This window comes from Lepisosteus platostomus, chromosome 6, assembly GCF_059453375.1.
Source record: "Lepisosteus platostomus isolate fLepPlt1 chromosome 6, fLepPlt1.hap1, whole genome shotgun sequence".
Classification (NCBI taxonomy): Eukaryota; Metazoa; Chordata; class Actinopteri; order Semionotiformes; family Lepisosteidae; genus Lepisosteus; species Lepisosteus platostomus.
The window spans coordinates 27647040-27665326 of record NC_142616.1 but is presented as its reverse complement, the minus strand read 5'-3'; the positions used below and the strand labels follow the sequence as shown (position 1 = coordinate 27665326).

At 35.7% G+C, this 18287-nt stretch overlaps 1 protein-coding gene across 1 annotated transcript in view; it reads right to left on the bottom strand.

Moving 5' to 3' along the window:
- cpxm2 (carboxypeptidase X (M14 family), member 2) overlaps positions 1-18287 on the bottom strand; it is a 66813-nt gene that overhangs the window by 36616 nt on the left and 11910 nt on the right. The window contains exons 3-4 of the mRNA XM_088635154.1: positions 10450-10559; positions 5110-5249 (exon numbers count right to left, since the gene is read on the bottom strand). Coding sequence (XP_088491280.1) covers positions 5110-5249; positions 10450-10559 — 250 coding nt within the window. The remainder of the gene's footprint in view (positions 1-5109; positions 5250-10449; positions 10560-18287) is intronic.

Below are 18287 nucleotides of genomic sequence, written 5' to 3'. Positions count from 1 at the left end.
ATGCTTCAAACCTGCATTTCTACCGCTAGTAAGGGACACTGGTATGCAATGCAAATTACTGCACCACAGTATGGCTTGAGCTGATAAAGCATTCTTTAGGTGTTATACATGATCTGGGGAAATAACTCTTAAATATAGATGGAATAATAATATTACAAAGCTCAAAAAAAAGGAAAATGCTTCTAAAAATGAAATGGGAATCAATAATCCACTCTCTGGATTTCCTGGGTTTATTGGCACTGTGAATAGTCTGAAAAGCAGTTATTGTAAGTCAAATAATGAAGCAATATCTAATGAAGATTTTGAGAGGGTTTGTATTTAGTACTGATCTCAGGGGTTTTGAGGTACAGTATGAAGATAAACAAGGCATTATTAAACATAACTCAGGCTTTTGTTTTTTCTTGATTAAGTTGTGCTGTGACAAAAGATTACATCACAGCACTGGCTCTTAGTGTTTTGATGTGGTGTTTCATTTGACATTTTTTTCATTTTCAATGTCGCACTCTGTTTTAAAATATGTGTTTTAGTGTTTTAAAAAACTACACATTTTCAAACATATACAGTACATATATTATGTTACTTCCAATGTAAAAAACTTCAAAAACCATATAAGAACATTTTACTGCAAAAACCTACAAATTGTCAGTTAAAACCTTATGACCTAAAGGTTTTCTTTTTTTCGTACTGAACATATACTGTAGTACTGTATGTCTTGAAAAATGGATGCATAGTCAACACAACTCACTACACCAACTAGTTAAGGTGGTGGATATTTTTATCTTCAAGTTTTGCAAAAGCTTTTAAAGGCATTTTGATGGATTAATGGATGACTAACACTTAGCCTTATCCTCTTAATTTAGGCATAATAATGTTAAAAACTGCATGGGAAGAATTCAACATCCCGTCCCTCTGGTAATGTTCCTCTCAAGCTATTACAAAAAGACTAAGTGCTGCCCATTATAACTGCAAAACAAAATACGCAAACCTTCAGCTAAATTTAACTAGGCAGAAAGAATGAAGGATGACATCTTTTACTGGCTTTTTATGATGACCTTTTAATATCAAAGAGCCAAAGAGACTCTCATGGAGTTAAATGTTTTGCTTTCCGGCATACAAATAAATTAACCTTCGCCATGGATAAATTATCACTGAAGTGGCTTTCATCAGGCTGGGTATGATAAACAGGTAGTGGTAAATATTTCTTTTAATGTAAAATTAATTGTAGTTCATTACAAAAGTTGAGGAGGAGGACAAACCCAAGCTTCTGCCCATCCTTCATTCTATGATATACTTTAAATAAGGGCTTCAAGGCCAGGCGTTCTCAGGCTCATTTTCTGGGTGGCCTCAGAGTGTATTCCTTAGCACTCGTATGGAGTCTCACTGCTAGTATTGCCTAAATCACAAGGATACCTTCATGAAAACAACTAAATCAGGATTGTTGCTACAGTAAAGTATGTGTCACTGTGACAGGCCTGAGGACTGAGGGCCCTGAGCACATGGAAACAGAATGGACAGCAAAATGCTGTGCAAGGAGACTTTATTCTGACAAAGCTGTTTGCATAATACAGACCTACTCTAAATGACTCAACACAAGCTATTACCATGAATCCCTTTATACTGTATACCAGACTAGTATACAGTAGATTAGACACATGCAAGAATGTGGCTTTCAGTCCTTCACTAATTAAGTAATTAATCAATACCCCAAGTATATACAGTACACACAATAGAGGCTTAAATGACCTGTACTACTGGTGGCCTGTCATAGTCAATGAATTTCATTCTTGCCTACAAGGTACACATTTCATATTCTACTCAACACAGAAGCCCCTCAAGAGCTGTTAAATGAGCACAACACACCCAATGGCTTTAAATGGAAGAACTCTCCATGTCCCATTAGCGTAATACACAACAAGATATCTCTCAGGACAACACACACAGATCCCATGTTGGCCACAAAGGATAAGCAATAATAATACTGCAAGTGTATCCCTCAGCACATCTCTAACACAATCATCTCAGAATGAGGGGTGCCCTGACTTGATGCAGACATATTTGGGTCTTACCTTGAGGGAAACGCATCTTAGCAATCTCTCTTTTTGACACACACAAACCAGTGAACTGCAATATCTCTTTTACTGCTAAATGTAGTTCTACAATGGCCATGAAGTGGTCTTCTGTTTAAGGGTTACCTTGACCAACACTATGTTTCAGTTCACACTTACATCACATGGCTAACAATGGCATTTTGACCATCTAGACTACAGTATTGAATTTAGTATTGAAATATTCAATACTACAGTATTGAAGCTGGCCTCAAAGGTCCAGTCTCTGTGCTTTTTTTGCCTAGGCAAGTCTCTTCCTCTTATTCTGCACTCTTAACAATGGTTTCTTTGCAGCAAATCTTCCTGGTAGGCCAGCTTCACACAACCTCCTCTGAACAGTTGATGTTTGAAACATCTGTACTTCTGGTTGCATTGAGCTCAGCTTGTATTTTAGGGGCAGTTAGTCGCCGGTTTTGCAGACTTGTGACTAGAATTAATGTATTCTCTGATTCTGAGGTAAATGCCTGAACTTTTTCAGTCCTTATGAGTGATAGAGTCTTCATATCGTTTGGTAGTCTTGGCCACAGCAGTTACTGACACTTGGAAAATTCTTGCAATTTGTCTTAAAGATTGACCTTCATTTCTTAAAGTAATTATAGACTGTCCTTTTTTACTTGCTTACTGAGCAAATTTTGCAATGTTCATTCAGGAATTAGAACTTTTTGCCCATGCTACCTATATTTATAGTAATCATGGACCCTCACCTGTTTACTAATAATTGGTTACAAAAGGTTAATGAGGTAAAATGCTAGTTAACTGTGAGAACATCTAACAAATACAATTTTAAACTTCTTTTAGTGTTCTAACACCATGTTATACACATTTCTGACTTTTAACTAACCTTGGCTTCTGACTGAAATCCACTTGCTTTGGGTGTTCATTTTATTAAAAAAGGAAAAATTAAAATTTTCAATGCAGTTCACTTAAGATTATAAGTGCATATATCATGTAATTAAATATTAAGTGTTTATAGAAAAGTTTATACAGTTTAAAACATATAATCACAAAAAACCTGGTTTTAAGGAGGTGTACTCAAACTTTTGAGTGGTACTGTACATTTAAAGGATGACCAACAATGACACACGGAAGTATAAGGAAGAATACACTATACACATACACAACACAAACACAACATATACAAAATACTCACAATCAATACAAATACACAGCATATACACATACAAAACAGATACACAAGACATACTGTACAAATACGTACATACACCGAAACACATACTGTACACTATAAATAAACAACACATGCACACAAACTACACATACATAACACAAACACAGATACACTCTCTTACAGACTCATGCCTAGTCTCCTGTACTCCACGATAGCGATTGTTCGGTATGGCACACGGTACCTACTACCTACTACCTTTTCTGTCTAGTGGCAGTTCCTTCCCTAATTCTGTGAACCTGCTGAGCCTTTGTAGAGTATCTTATATACTGTATAATACCCCTTTAAAAGTTTGGGAAACTAGTCTGGTGTGTCTCTAAGCAAACTCACCAAGTTCACCCTTTAGAACATAATGCCTTAGTTTAGGAACATAAAGGTATTCAAAGCCTCACCATCCAACAGTTCAGATCGCCCTGACACCTCCATTCTTAAATTCCCTCCCAGGAGGGTATGCTTAAGCAAATCTTTTCTTTGAGCAAACAGTGGTCCAAGACATTGAAAATCCATTTGCTGCTACTGTATCTTACAGTATTTTAAATATCTCCTAGTCTTATTTTTGTAGTACAACCTTATTTTTGTTGCTTGTTGTATTGTTTAACCTAAATATCTTGGAAAAGACTAAGTACCTTCTGGTACACCCTGCTTTTAAAGGATCTTGACTAATGAACTCCAGCTGTGTAGACTTCCCCCTAGGCTTCCAGCAAGCAGCTGAAAGCCCAGTGGGGATGCACCCTTTTAATAACTGTTAATGCAATAATTATTAGTTTATTAGAGTTTGACTATTACCAAAGAGTCTTATGCCACTCCCTGACAGGGTTTAAAGGTATCTTCAGCTTGGCTTTCAGATAATCTGTCTCTCAAACAAACAAGCTAAATAGGCTGAATGGCTTCCACTCATTTGTGATCTTTTATACAGTATGTTATTATTTCAGCCTTGAAAAGATGGCTTGTTTCTGCAACTAAGTGTGGTACGGAAAAGGTAAATGATCAAATTAGCTCTTGACTTAAATTCATAAGGCACTGCAATCAGATATCCAGCATCATTGTATTCTTTCAATTTAAATAAAGGCATTATTGTTTAGTTAGGGTATGAAACTAAACATAACATACAAAAATACACTCCCACCTGCCTTGAAACTACAGTTCAGGGTGGCCACATTTGTATACACATCTGTATAAATTTAAAACTTGTTTGTTTTAAATGACCAAAACATGATTGCAAGATCTCAAGCTGGAATGTGGTATGTGATGAGAGAGTCACAGAAACATTTCTAAACGTTTTAAGTTTGCAAGTCTCTGCTCAGCATTTTATAATAATTGTTTAAATTTGTCTAGTGCTTTTCCTCCACTTCATCTGTCACTGCAGTGCAGTCATCACCCACTACAGTAGGTTGAAGCATGTCAGCCATTATAAACCAACAGCCCCAGTATACAGCAGTTCAGGTGCAGAAGTGCAAAACTACTTCACTACTTCATTAAGCAAATTTAGGTAGGCCAGATGGTGCAAGCCTAGACTGGAACTTAACCAGGTCACTATTTTAACACTCTTTCTAGAAGGAAGTTTAACATAAGATTTGAAGAATGGTACCTCAGACAGCACAGTGTCACCTGTCACTATACTGGGACACTGATTTTGAAATTCTGATCCCAAGGGAAGAGTGCAATCCATGTTATTTACAGAAATAATGTCCTTAGAGGTTTCCTGTCCCAGCACAGGCTAGGTCTGTTCTTAATTAGGCACCATCTTCCAAAACCAAGAATGTTAATATAAGAGCTGGTACAATTATAGAATGTTAAAATAACTCTAAATGTACTCACAACCACAAGGAGTTCCTGCCTTGTGTGATGACTCCAGTGAATTTTGTTAACCTTCTAGCATCAACCTCAAACCACTGTAGAGGGTCATTTCTTCCAGCACACCATGCCCCATCATAGAAATCATCTTCATAGATACCAGCCTGGCAAACAAGAAAAGTTATATTCTACATATAGTATTTTAACAATCCACAGAGCTATCATACAGTACATACATGTAGTATAAATATGACCAAGTTGTCCAATTTCTAGATTGTCTTGATTGAACTGTAAAATCTCATGACATACAAATGTAGGTTTTTCTCTGTCACGTTTTATCTCTCACTTCATGAGATAAACATGTATCATAGATGAACAAGGAAAGTCTGAATGCTTTTTTCATACAATATTGATAACTGGAACTGTTTTGAAGATTTCCTACACAAAAGAGTATTCCAGACCTTTCTCTGGGTCAAAGGATGGGATTTCTAACAAATACCCAAAAGTAGTACATCATATATCTAGAATTCTTTCTGTGGTTAAAAACAGCCATTCAAGTTTACTTTATTATGAAGTAGATTTTAAAAAATCAATCATTTTCATAATAACAGGTTTTATTTTGTCACTTATTCAAATAACGGGAGATGCACAAAAAGATGAGCAATTAGAACATCATGTCTACCATGCACATCTAAAGAACTGGTAAATTATCATAGCCTGAAGGGATCAAGAAGATATCTGAGCACTGACAGCCTTTTATCACCCCGTTCCCTGCTGGGCTAAGTGGGGAAGACTGACACTTTCAGTCCTGGGGTCATGCCAATGCAACTTCTCTCTCAACCACACTTAGCTAAAAAAAACGTGATTAATTTTCCATCTGCAGCCTTGAACTGATGCCTCTAATGTCCTTCTGACGTTGAGTCTTTTTTATGAGTGAATTACATGCTGATTTAAAAACCTCATTTGTTTTTGGACAGAGCTCTCATTTTGTCAATCTTTGTGCGCAGAATTCTGTTTTTTGTGGGCCAAGTCTTTTTGAGTCACACCATGCCAAACACAGAATTATACACCATTGTACCCAAAAATGTACAGCTTTGCAATCGCTGCCCATTGTGTAAAATGAAAGACCCGTTACAAATTCTACAAAAAACATCAGTTTGCAAGAACAGCACCAACCTCAGCAAGACCACATTCATTTTATGAATAGCTCACGAAAATGCATTCTCATCTATGAATAATTTTTGGCATTTTCAATAACTCGCCAACAGGTTGTTTTTGTTTTAATTAATATTGAGTGCCTATGGCTTAATTGATGCAACCACATACACAGTTTAGGAAAAATATTAAATTATGTTCTGTAAATTGGCACCCACAGCTACTGCATTTACTGCCATTGTGCTTTTTAAGATACAATTTGTACTCAATAAATTCAAATTCATATATTGAAGTCCCAAGAACTCCTTCTTAAATTGTTTTTAGAATAATGAGTGAGGAGGCAGAAATGGGTTAAGATAGTAATCTGCAATTTACTTTTCCATAATACTTCTTCAGAACCTTCCCCCTCCCTGAGTACAGACATCCCATCACTGTTATTAAACTCTCTAATAGAAATCAGCAAAGAAAAGAAAATCTCATTTGAAGAATATGGTACAATTATCTCCAGTTTTAGCAGCAATCTAGCTTTCATGTACGTAGCTTTTCATTTCTCTAACTTTTTTCCAAATGTAACGTACAGTAATTACTAGAATTACCCTTTCAGAATATTATAGAATTAGAATAAGAATACATTTCTTGCACATTTATCATCATGGCATTTTGTCCATTTATACAGACTGGAGGAATTAATTTGTAACCAAAGCAGAGAAATACCTAATATTAGATTTTTGTTATCCAGACTAAGTTTGGCTGCATTCCTGCATGTGTGCATTGAGTATTTTTGACATTGCCTTTTCTGGCTTTCACACATCTTAAGTTGCTAGATGCAAGAACAGAACAATTGTCATGACAAAGGAAACTAATCCATAGCAAATTCTTATCAATTGTCAGTATTAGTACCTGAACTGCAGGGATTTTCTTTTTTTTTTTCAGTACAGAATGTTGTAGCTAACATCCTTGGTAATTTCTAGTTTAACACAAGTATGTGTTTCACTAGTAAAGCAAAGCTGAAATAGAGCTTTATTTTGTATGTACTGGTCTGTTTGTGGAACTCATTAGACTAATTCCAGAGCAATGCAAACCCCTGGAATGACTCAGACTAGACTGCTGCATTCTAACTTCTGTTTGATTTCCTTATTTGTCTTTTTTTTAACAGGAAATACTTTTTTTTGCAAATGCCAAAAAAGTTTTTGTATTTTCCCTTTCACTTGTTTTTTCCCCTTTTTTTCTATCTCATGATTTGCTTATGTACATCTGGACTAAATATAAGACTTACGCAAGATTTCAAATGATCTCTTCAGCTTCCTTGCCCCTGTTTGGAATACAAACTCGTTTTGAAGCTGCAATCTTTTTAAGTCATTTCCAGTAAAATGTACTGTATCCAAGGGTGTACAGTAAGTCCCTTGTCAGAAACAGTGTGTAATTCCTTGATTAATTGACTTAAATATACTTTCTCCCTTTAGCTAACTCCTCTCAGCTGTGTGGAAAAAATACACTCTTGTGTCATTTTGTGACTATTTAGCTCCCCTGGATTCTTTTAATTGATGTTTTAAAATGTTATTCTGATTATTTCTGATGGGCCAATGAAAGAATCTGGAAGTAATAGGCAGAGCATGAGGCCAATATACAGTACTGTGCATATTTTGTTAACGACTCAATTCTGTAGACAGAAGTTTGGGATTGAATCAATTTAGCGTTTTGTGAATTCACACCATACATTACCAGAGTAAACAGAGACAGACAGCAATATGTGGTAATTGAATTCCCAAGTCCGTGTAGCTCATGTATGAATCTGGGAGTAGAGTAGAGAGCCACCAGAGGAAGTGTGACAAAGAGTGGAATAAATAGATGAGGCTGCCCAGCTTTCCTTTTCTTGAGTACAAACCCATAGGGGGACAATTTAATGGAGCTACTTGTTAATACATACAGCACACCTCTGGAAGGACGTTCAATGGGATACAATAACATGGAAATGCCACAAATAAAGGTGGCCAAGCCCAGAACAGCAATTTTATTATTAATAATTGCTTGCACCTGTAAAGTGCTTTTTCATCCCAAAGCACTTCAACTATAGGAAGGTTCCCATTGCATCATCCATTGACGTACATGAAGGAAATGCAGCATCATGATGATGAACATCAGCAGGGCCATCACACAACAGATCAGGGGGAGACATGAAAAATAACTTCATGCGGTCAAATGTAGCCAGGACATTACACTAACCACCTTTAATTATCAAATAGCCAGGACCTCAGTTAACATCTCATTAGAAGGAGAGTCCCCATCACACTACTGGGATATTGGTTTGCAAATTCAGGGCCAGAGGGAAGAGTGCAACTTACTGTTCCCCCAACTCCAACTAGAGTTAAAAAATAACTTTAAAATATTTGACAGCAATTAACATTTTGAACCATAAAATAGTATTAATATCAAATAACATCTGAGATCAAATCACAAAAAGGGTTAGAAATTGTTTAGAAATGGCTGTCACCAATAGCAAGGCTACTTTTTCCAATACAAATATAATCTTTATTCTTGTACTTGCCTTTCAAAGTTTTTTATTTTTTTCACCATTTCTTCTTCCAAGTAATTAAAATCTGAAAGCAGTTCTCTCAGAAAAAACAAAACTTCAGAGGGCTTCAGGAGCCCTTCTTAAATATAAAGTTTCACTAGTCTCTATGGCAACAGATCCTTTATAGTTTGTAGCAGAAGGAAAACATTTTTTATAGGCCCCCTCTTCATATTTTGAAAACAAGTCTACTTATCAGAGATTTATTTTTAAAAATCATATTCAAAGTCTTGCTCGTAAATCTTATTTTTTCAAAGTTTATGAGACTTGGGTAAGCATTAAAAAAGTCCTTTTATTTTTCATTTTTGAGCATACTGTGGATCTACAGTAGGTACAAACACCGGACATGTTTTGTACATTGCTGAGAAAAAGTTTGTGAAATGTCTAGGTTGGTCCGCATTCTTACATTTTTTAAACCCAAAACATAACTAGAAATAAAGAAAGACTTAATAAAAGACAAAAATAACCCAAATAAATGTATGGCATAAAGACATTGGACATATTTGAATTATTTTAATTTACAAAATGATCTACAGTAACAGTAAATATCCTGATGTAAAAACAAGGACTTCACCTACGGTAGATGTTTCTTGTAACTATTTATCAGTCTCTCACATCGAATTTTAAAAATTTTAACCTATTCTTCCTTACAGAACTGCTTTCAGGTCATCAGGTAACATTAAGGTGTTTTCTCACGATAGCATTTAAATGGGGTCTAGGACTTTGAATTGGTCTACCCAAAACTGGACATTTTCTATTGTAGCTCTGCTTGCGCTGTATGTTTAAGATCATTGTAGTGACCTACTTTCAGCTCAGCTTTAGCAGACAGATGGATGGCCTGACGTGTTTCCACTAAACTGTGTGGTGAAGACCAAATTCACTAAATTTCTATTATATAGGAAAGGGCTTCCCAAAGTCATTTCTTGTTTACTTATCTGATTATTCAACCACCTGATTCTAATAACCCCCTTAACTGTGCTAAATAAACTAGGGCTCACTACTGTATAACTTTCCATACACTGATTCTTAATGATTCATTTTTGTTCTACTTCATGCACCACTGCATCATAAAAAAATATTGAGCTGGTAAATAGAAGCCCCTTTGGTTATTAAAAAAAACACAGGTTTTGATAAAACAAGGGTAGGAAGGTAATAAAGGGTAATTACAAATAGGGGTTCCCAAACATTTTCACTATGTACTGTACTGTATGTCAGTACTGTGCAATATGGATTGAGTTATAATAGACTACACTATGTACAGTATATTAACATGGACCACACTTGAGTACACTTGAAATGCACAAAGGTTTTTCTATATCAGATAATCAAAACATGCTTCTCCCATTATCAAACAAGAAGCACATTGCATGAGAAGGTAAAGACAGGCAAACATACAGTATTTTTCAACTCATACATTTTAACAATACCCACTATAAAACCTGCTTATAGGGGACATATTTTCAATCTTCATGTGAGCCGCTTGCAGCTGCACATTCCCAAATCCTTCTGTAATGAACCAATGTTGTTTTCCCTCTGAGTTTTTTTTTATTTGAACAAAGACTTTGCTATTGAAATTCTGCACCTTTGCAGTGCTTGAGTGCTTGTTCTAGAGCGTTCCAAGAGACAGAGCTTCTCCGCACCTGGATGTTCAGGCGTCCTCTGTGTGCTCCCAGGCCATACCGTTTGATTGTGGACGCATGCAGCTGGAAGTCATCAATTTTCAGGGTCTCCAGTCCCATTGGAGGACATTCTGTCAAGCAAAAAACATGAACCCCAGGTCACTCATCTTAGTATTAAAGCTAATGTTACACATTACAGTCACTTCTTCAGAAAGAAAGCAATGACACCTGACCCTGCGTTATTTTCTTAGCAGGGGAATCTCATTGAGAATGGAATTATAAGGCATATTGAAATCACATTAGTTAAATGAAAGAAATAACCCTACTGTACTGTATGCTTGATATTGGCAATTTAAATTCAAACTGTCTATAGGTTTAAATTAATTAGTTACTCAGACTTAATACGTTTGTTTAAAAAAATAAGTGCTTTCAAAGACAAAAGATTCACAAGTATTTAAAAGAGGTTCATAATGTATGTTTTTTTTTTTAACGATCCCTGCAAAGGATGCGGACACTGGCTAATCTTTAGCTCATTTATTTCTGACACAAATCATACAGTGTGCCGTTCAGTGCCTATGCATCTTGTAGTCTAATTAAATTTGTAGTAGGATGGATTCCAACTGGGTAAAAGAGGAGTCAGACATCAGCTTAACAATGACAGATTACCGGTACTTCTCTTTATACCCAGTAGTATTGAGTGATTTATTCTTCTGTCATGCTGTGTGTAAAATTAGATGTGTTGGGTTTTGTGAGGGAATCAAGGCCTTAAAAAACCCTGTTGTCAACAATGATATTTTATTTCTGGTGTAGTAAAGGCTGGAAGATGAGAAGTAAAGCATTCTGTATATCGTACATAGTACAGTATATATAGGGTAAGCACAGTACATAAATACACATTAGAAAAGATTGGAACTAGGCTTAGATTGGATCTAATGGGATGATTGAAAGAAAGAAGCTTTGTAAGATATCGCAGAGGTTAAAGTGACACAAATAATTTTAATTCATTTATCACACAGAAATGAGATTTAACAGACCATTAAAAGCAAGACAGCCTCAAATGCCAAAATGTTGACAGCAAATTTTAGATATTGCATCTTGGCTACAGTAACAGTTGACAACCGGATAATCTTATCCGTGTCCAATCAGAAACATAACAAAATTTGTAGCTCCAAACATTATTCCAGTGTAGCTTCACCTATTTTGTTAAAGTGCCATTGCATCCCCTGAACAACCATACTGTATATATCAGACCAACCATTCCCATGTATGAAAAGCAACTTTAATAGAAACAGTGATCACTTACAAATACTGTAGCTACAGTATGGTGTCTGTCATTAAGATCAAGTTAAAAAGATCACCTTGTTTTAACACAGTTCTATAAAACAATGAATAATTTAGAATGATGTGATTCCTCTGTTGTTCACAAACTAAAAGAATGCACTTCAGAAATAATAATAATTTCTTCTAAAGCCTACATTTCACTACATTTTAAAATATCTGTGTATCTAATGGTACAAGGCATCATGGATTTGATTACTTGGACATTCTAAGGTTTAAGAGCATTGCGGCACGTCTTGCTCAGATCTTACCACACATGTATCTAGAAGAGGGATTTCTGTAGTACAATAGTGATAAATTTAACATTTCATTATGTTATTATATATGTTTATCAACGGCTTTAGCAGTGATGCATCTTTTCACAGTCATCCTTGTGTAAAAGTACCTCAATAACCATACACATGCCAATGTCAATAGCAAAGTAACAGAATTGATTGTGTGCTATCTAAGGGGAATTTGTATGTTCTACCCTTGTTCATATGGGCTTTCTCTAGGTGATCTAGTTTCGCCCCCACAGTCCAAAGACATGCTGTTAGGTTAATTGGCTTCTGTAAAAAATTGACCCTGATGTGAGCATGTGTGTGTTTTGTGTCCGTGTGTGCCCTGTGAAGGACTGGCGTCCCAGCCAGAGTGTATCTGTCCTTGCGCCCATTGTCCAAGATAGACGTCTGCTCTCCCCTGCAACCCTGGATAAGCAGATTAGAAAATGAATGAACAGATCTACACATTTATAAAAATAAAGGTAAATATCGCAGTTCCTACTTTTTTAATGTCAGATGCGTAGGTTTTTCAGAAGCCGGTTCTCATAATACCCTAAATTTGACTGCACACCTTTTTGACTAGCAGTGCACTGGATATTATGTAAATCCCTCTTCCAATAGCAAAGCATTTTATTAGAACAGATAATGTTTGTTTACACCAGCAGTTGATCAATTGCAGAGTGGATAAATAACCCCACTATACATTTTAAGATGATGTTGGGGTCTCTGTCCTCCAAACTCCAACATCAACTTATACCTTATAGCCTTGTTGTAGAATTCCGCAAAACTGTTCTTTACAGCTGAAAGTTTTTTTCTTTTGGGGGTTTTGTGTAAAACTCCAAGTGATATATAATTAAAATATCATTATCATGTACAAGTAAAGATTTGGAGTTGGTCAAATGCTTTATTGGCAAGTCACTGCTGGCCGTTAATCATTTCACAAAAAGAACTTGCCAAAATACATTACAGAACATTTTAGAAAATGTATTTATGAACTGTTGCACAAGATCTCTGGTTAATTCTTAAACATTCTGCTTTACAGTGTAAACATACAGTGGGCTCCATGGACATACATTTATTGTGTGGTGTGTATGTGATAGTTTTGCGGCTGTGTGGTTTCACCAATTGCTTGTTTCACTGCTCCTTAATGTAATGTTTTAGAAAAACTGCACAAATTACACATCTGGTTCTGGCTTTTCCAAACTTTAAGAAACAATTCACATTTAGTAATCTTGCAGTTTCTTATCCATAAAACATTGATCTGGATCATGTAAATGTCACTATTTAATCTGTTTTGAGGATCTTAACAGTTTATCATAATACATCCTATGCATCCTAGGATATCCTATGCATCCTATCCTACTGTACAGAATCATCAACAGAATGCGTACAGTAGGCTGCAAAGGAACAAGTAATAGGTTTATTCCATGCTGACAGGAGAAGAAAAAAATAGTCATGCACTTTTAATTCACACCCAAAGAAGGCTCCACAGCCGAAACGTTGTGTTTTCTTTCAATATAAGTATACTTATGTACAGTGTGATCTCTGTATGTTGTACGTGGCTGTATTTATAACTACAGCAGGACTGAATGTACTGTACAAAGACTTTTAATGCCTTGCAGTCTCTCACAGGCTTACAGGCATATATGTAATTTTGACTTCAATGTTTTTTTACGTCAGTGTACAGTACCTTTCCCTGCTGCAGGATCGTATTTAAATTTGCTTCTTCAGTCTTTCTTTTCATTTATTGATGTTCGGCAGTTGATGCAGCTCTTTATTATCTTTGGTAGTACATGTTGAACTGAACTCCAAAGTGTGTGAGGTGAAGAGAGAAGAATGGGAAGCTTGTAGACCAGGAATACCCAATCAAACATGAATCAGTTTGTTATCCGCTTAAAAAGAACAGTTTAAAAAGATTCTCACAGCTCTTCAGGTGCTGGTGCATTAAAAAAATCCTAGAAAATCTGCAGCCAAACTGGCCCTCCAGCAGTAGGACTAGAAGCTCCCATTGGAAAAAATGCTTAATGTAGAAAATGAATATTTCACTCAGTTGTTTACCAAGAAAGAACCTGTCAATATCTCTTAGCCTAAGAAAAGCTGTCTAACAAGTACTGGGAGCATTTAATATGAGGGAGTAGTGGTCTGCCCTGGACGTACTGTATAGCTGGAAGGTTCTGGGTTAAAATAGGTTGGAACTATGCTGTAGTACCCTTTAGCAAGGTACTTCATTTAGATTCTTCGGGTAAAATACACAGTCTTTAACACTGTGTACATGTAAGTCACTATGGATAAAGCATCAGCCAAATAAATTAATCATTAATAATTGCATAAACAAATCTTTTAAACCTGGTGGTATTCTATTTGCTCTTTGGGAAACAAGAGATGTTGTTTATATGCTGTTAATAAATTTCTGCCAGCAGTCACTCAGAACAGTGAGTACATTATCCATTAGATGTGCACCAAAACCAAAAAAATACCAATTAATTTGTATTTCTATTACATGTCAAAATGAAAAATGAAAATAAGAATTCAGATAGAGGATCAACTGTGAGACAATGTGGTTTAAGAAATAATGGGTCTTGTTTAACTCTTTGAACAGAAAAGTAAAGGGTAAGAAACAGAACATATGACACAATTTATTATGATTTTTTTACATTTTAAGAAAGGATTTGTAATAAAGGATTAGTTATCAAATTGCACACAACAGTCATTCAAGGTAATGCAAGGATTTGAATTGAGAACTGGTTAAAAGTTAGAAAGCAGAGAGTACAGATTAAGGACATATACTGTACTCAGATGGATGTGATGTACTTGGGAGAGGAGAAAAGGGATCTGTAACTCCTAGACAAGTGCAGAGTATTGTCCAAGCTTGAAGAAGCAACTTAAGAAAAAAGCCTACACATACTGTACTGTAGGTAAGCCAGCAGCCATATCACCCTGCAACTCCCAACTAGCAACCCACTGAAGCTAACCACTGGTGAGCCTGGTCAATACCTGGATGGGAGACCTCCTGGGAAAAACTAAGGTTGCTGCTGGAACATTATTATAGGTATTTATGTTAATATAATATTTTCATCTTCATGAAAATGTGCAGAAATGTTATGTTAATCATTGGATGCTACAGTATGTTAAATTGTACAGTTCCTTAGTGATACCTTTATAATATTGTGTTCAATTTTGGTCACCATAGAAATATATACAGTATACAGTAGATAATCTGGAACCAGAAGAGATCAGAACCTAGGAAGATCTGACACATTCCTGGTCTTAAAGGAAAATCCTACAGATTTACAGAATAATGCTAGACACCCATATTGTTCAAGGGAAAACTGGCTTCTTTCAATAAATGCCTAGCTGTTATTCTGAAAAATTCACAGTCTATGGTCTTTATTTTTCTTAGGTGACTAAAACTTTGTTCAGAATGTTTGTTGATGTCTTATAATAATTTATTTTCCTTTATTTTATCTTCACGCTTTGATTCACTGTTTATTTTGTTCAAATAAAATTAAAGCACATTCATAAAATGTATGTTTTTTTTCCTTTTTTTTCTCTGTCTTGCTACTACATATTTATTTTTCCACCATATATTAATTGTTCCTATTGTTTACATTGTGTAATGTTGTCTGTTGTACCGTGTATGTCCAGAGAGATCAGCGTGATTAAGAATTCCAATGTACAGCACATGTACATATGGCAATAAACTATTCTCCACTCGAAAAGTTTCCAATGTGTATGTTTTGAAGGTAGATTTAAAAAAAAACAGGACAGATGTTTCTGCCTATACCGCTAAACCCTTTATTTTTAATTTGGCATATTTTTTTAAAATAAAAAATATCACGAACCTTTACAGATCTGCAAGAGCCAAAACAAGAAACCATAAATGAATACAGTAGAATAGAATCCTCATGTGGAGAACTTTCTTTTACTGGAACAATGAAATTGACTGCTCGGCTAGGGACAAAAAAATCCAAACAAAGTAAATTATTGGTATCTCCAGGCTTTCATATTTTAAAACAAAACAACAAAAGACTGCAGAATCATTCAATATCATTCCAAAGACGTACTCTTTGACAGTTCTCTCAGGACCCATCAACCCTGTAAAAGGAGCACTATTGCTTTCAATTAGTATGATTGTATAAATAGCTGTGAAGCAAACAGCTGAAATTGTACAGGATACACAAAACAATAACAGATTCTTGGTTTTATGTCTACTATTCTTAAACAAGTGCTAGGAAGAAAAGAACCAGTTTTTTGTGGTTTTTCACAAAAAGGTGATCATTGCACTTACAGAAAAAAAAACTTTCAGCCCATTTCTATTCAAGACATTTATTGAGCCAAGAACAACAATCAATCAAACTGGCAACAAATATTGTTGAAAGATATTACCTAATCTATGATGGGTTTGATGGTGCCGATAAATAATTCCAGTTTTTCCATATATAAATTCTTTACAGAAAAAAGAAGTACCTTCAAGTTTCATCAACCCTAGTGAGTCACAATCTTGAATCTGTACCTTTCTGAATGCATTTCTATAAAACATCTTTTTCTTACATATCACATTCATGCAGATACCTGTTTTAATTTTCAGTTTTGGATACAGTATATCTTTTTTTCAGTTGTATTAAAAAAGGCAAGAGCAGACTGCTTTTTGTGAAATATTTTCTATAGGAGTTTTTTAGTATATCTGAAAAGTTAAAATTCAGAATACATACTGTGCCTTGCAAAAGTATTCATGCCCTTGAACATTTTTTTACATTTTATTGCTTTGTAGTTTGCAACCATTAACACTTTGAAGTAGCAGTCAATTTTTTACACATATTCTACACATCTTACTTCACACGTTCAAAATAAAAAAAGAAAACTAAATCGATAATCGATATAAAGGAAATATAGAAAAGTCATGATTACATAAGTACTCTTGAACACTTCTGGATTAAAATCTGGATTAATTTGGTGCACAAAAGACCTTAATGAGCCATGCAATTAGCAATAAGCAATGAGTTGCCACTGTCTGTGTGCAACAATGGTGGAGCATGTGATATAAGTAATAAGTACACCTACAGTATCTCTGCAAGATTCTTTAGTCATGTACCGTAGATAATTTCAAGCAAAGATGCAACCATAAAAATTACCAAGTCAATGACAATGCTGCAGAAAGGCACAGATCAGTTTTTGAAAAAAACATTTTGAAGACATAGTATCTGTTTAAGCACAGTGACATTGATCATTAGGAAGCACACAGACATCACCTACAGTACATCAGGCTGTCACTCTGAATCGAGCTACTGGCCAATGAGGAAACTGGTTATGGATACAACTGTGAAAGCAGCAGTGATGTTGAAATAGCTGCAGCCGCAGCTGCAACCCCGGAGTTCAATGATTGAGAGAGAAGAAAATGTGGACAATTCAACAACACCCCGGCCACCCCACAAAGCTGGCCTGTCTGGCAGATTGGAAAACCTACAGTATCAAACCCAATATGGAGTTTGCAACAGACTCCAAAGACGTTCATTTTTTCTCTTTGGTTTTTCCTGACATACAGATGCAGCCATTCAAAATGGGTCAGGTATTTCGCGGCATACCCCGGTGGGCGTGTCGCGGTATCACGCGGTATCACGTGGTTAATCGCGCGTCATTTGAAACTATCCGGCGTCACCTTGTAAAACCGCCAGGGGGAGCTTAACCTCTCATGTACAGCATTTGAGCCTTTAATTTTGAACTGTGTATTACAGCATGTTAATCATCAGTCATTCAAATGTTGGTATATTTTATGAAAGCAAGATTGCTCAGTTGGACAAAAGTACACAACCTACCTTTATCAGAAATATTTATGCATCAAAGCCTTTACTGAAGATATTACTAATAGTATTAATAATGGATGGCTTTGGACAAGCTGTATACTCAAAGTATAATTTCTTTAGCACATTTGTACAAGCACTTGGAATCTGTCCAAGCCATACTTTGTCAGGCATTTTGTTTTACTTCAACGGGCATAAAAACTTCCTTGCTTTTAACAGGGCGTTTCATAATTTCTAACTACGAAAATGATTTAAAATGCGACACTTATCATTCAACTAGAGCTCAAAATATCACAAGGATCCTCAAGAGCACAGCAAAGAGTGTATTAAAAGACACTTGTATTTATCAACGCTTTCTTTTCCGTATACCAGTTTTTATGGAACCACTTCAGAAGGGTGTCAGCCAGTCAGATTCCAGGAATCGGTACTTTAAAGGAAAAATACACACCGGTATTCCATTTCT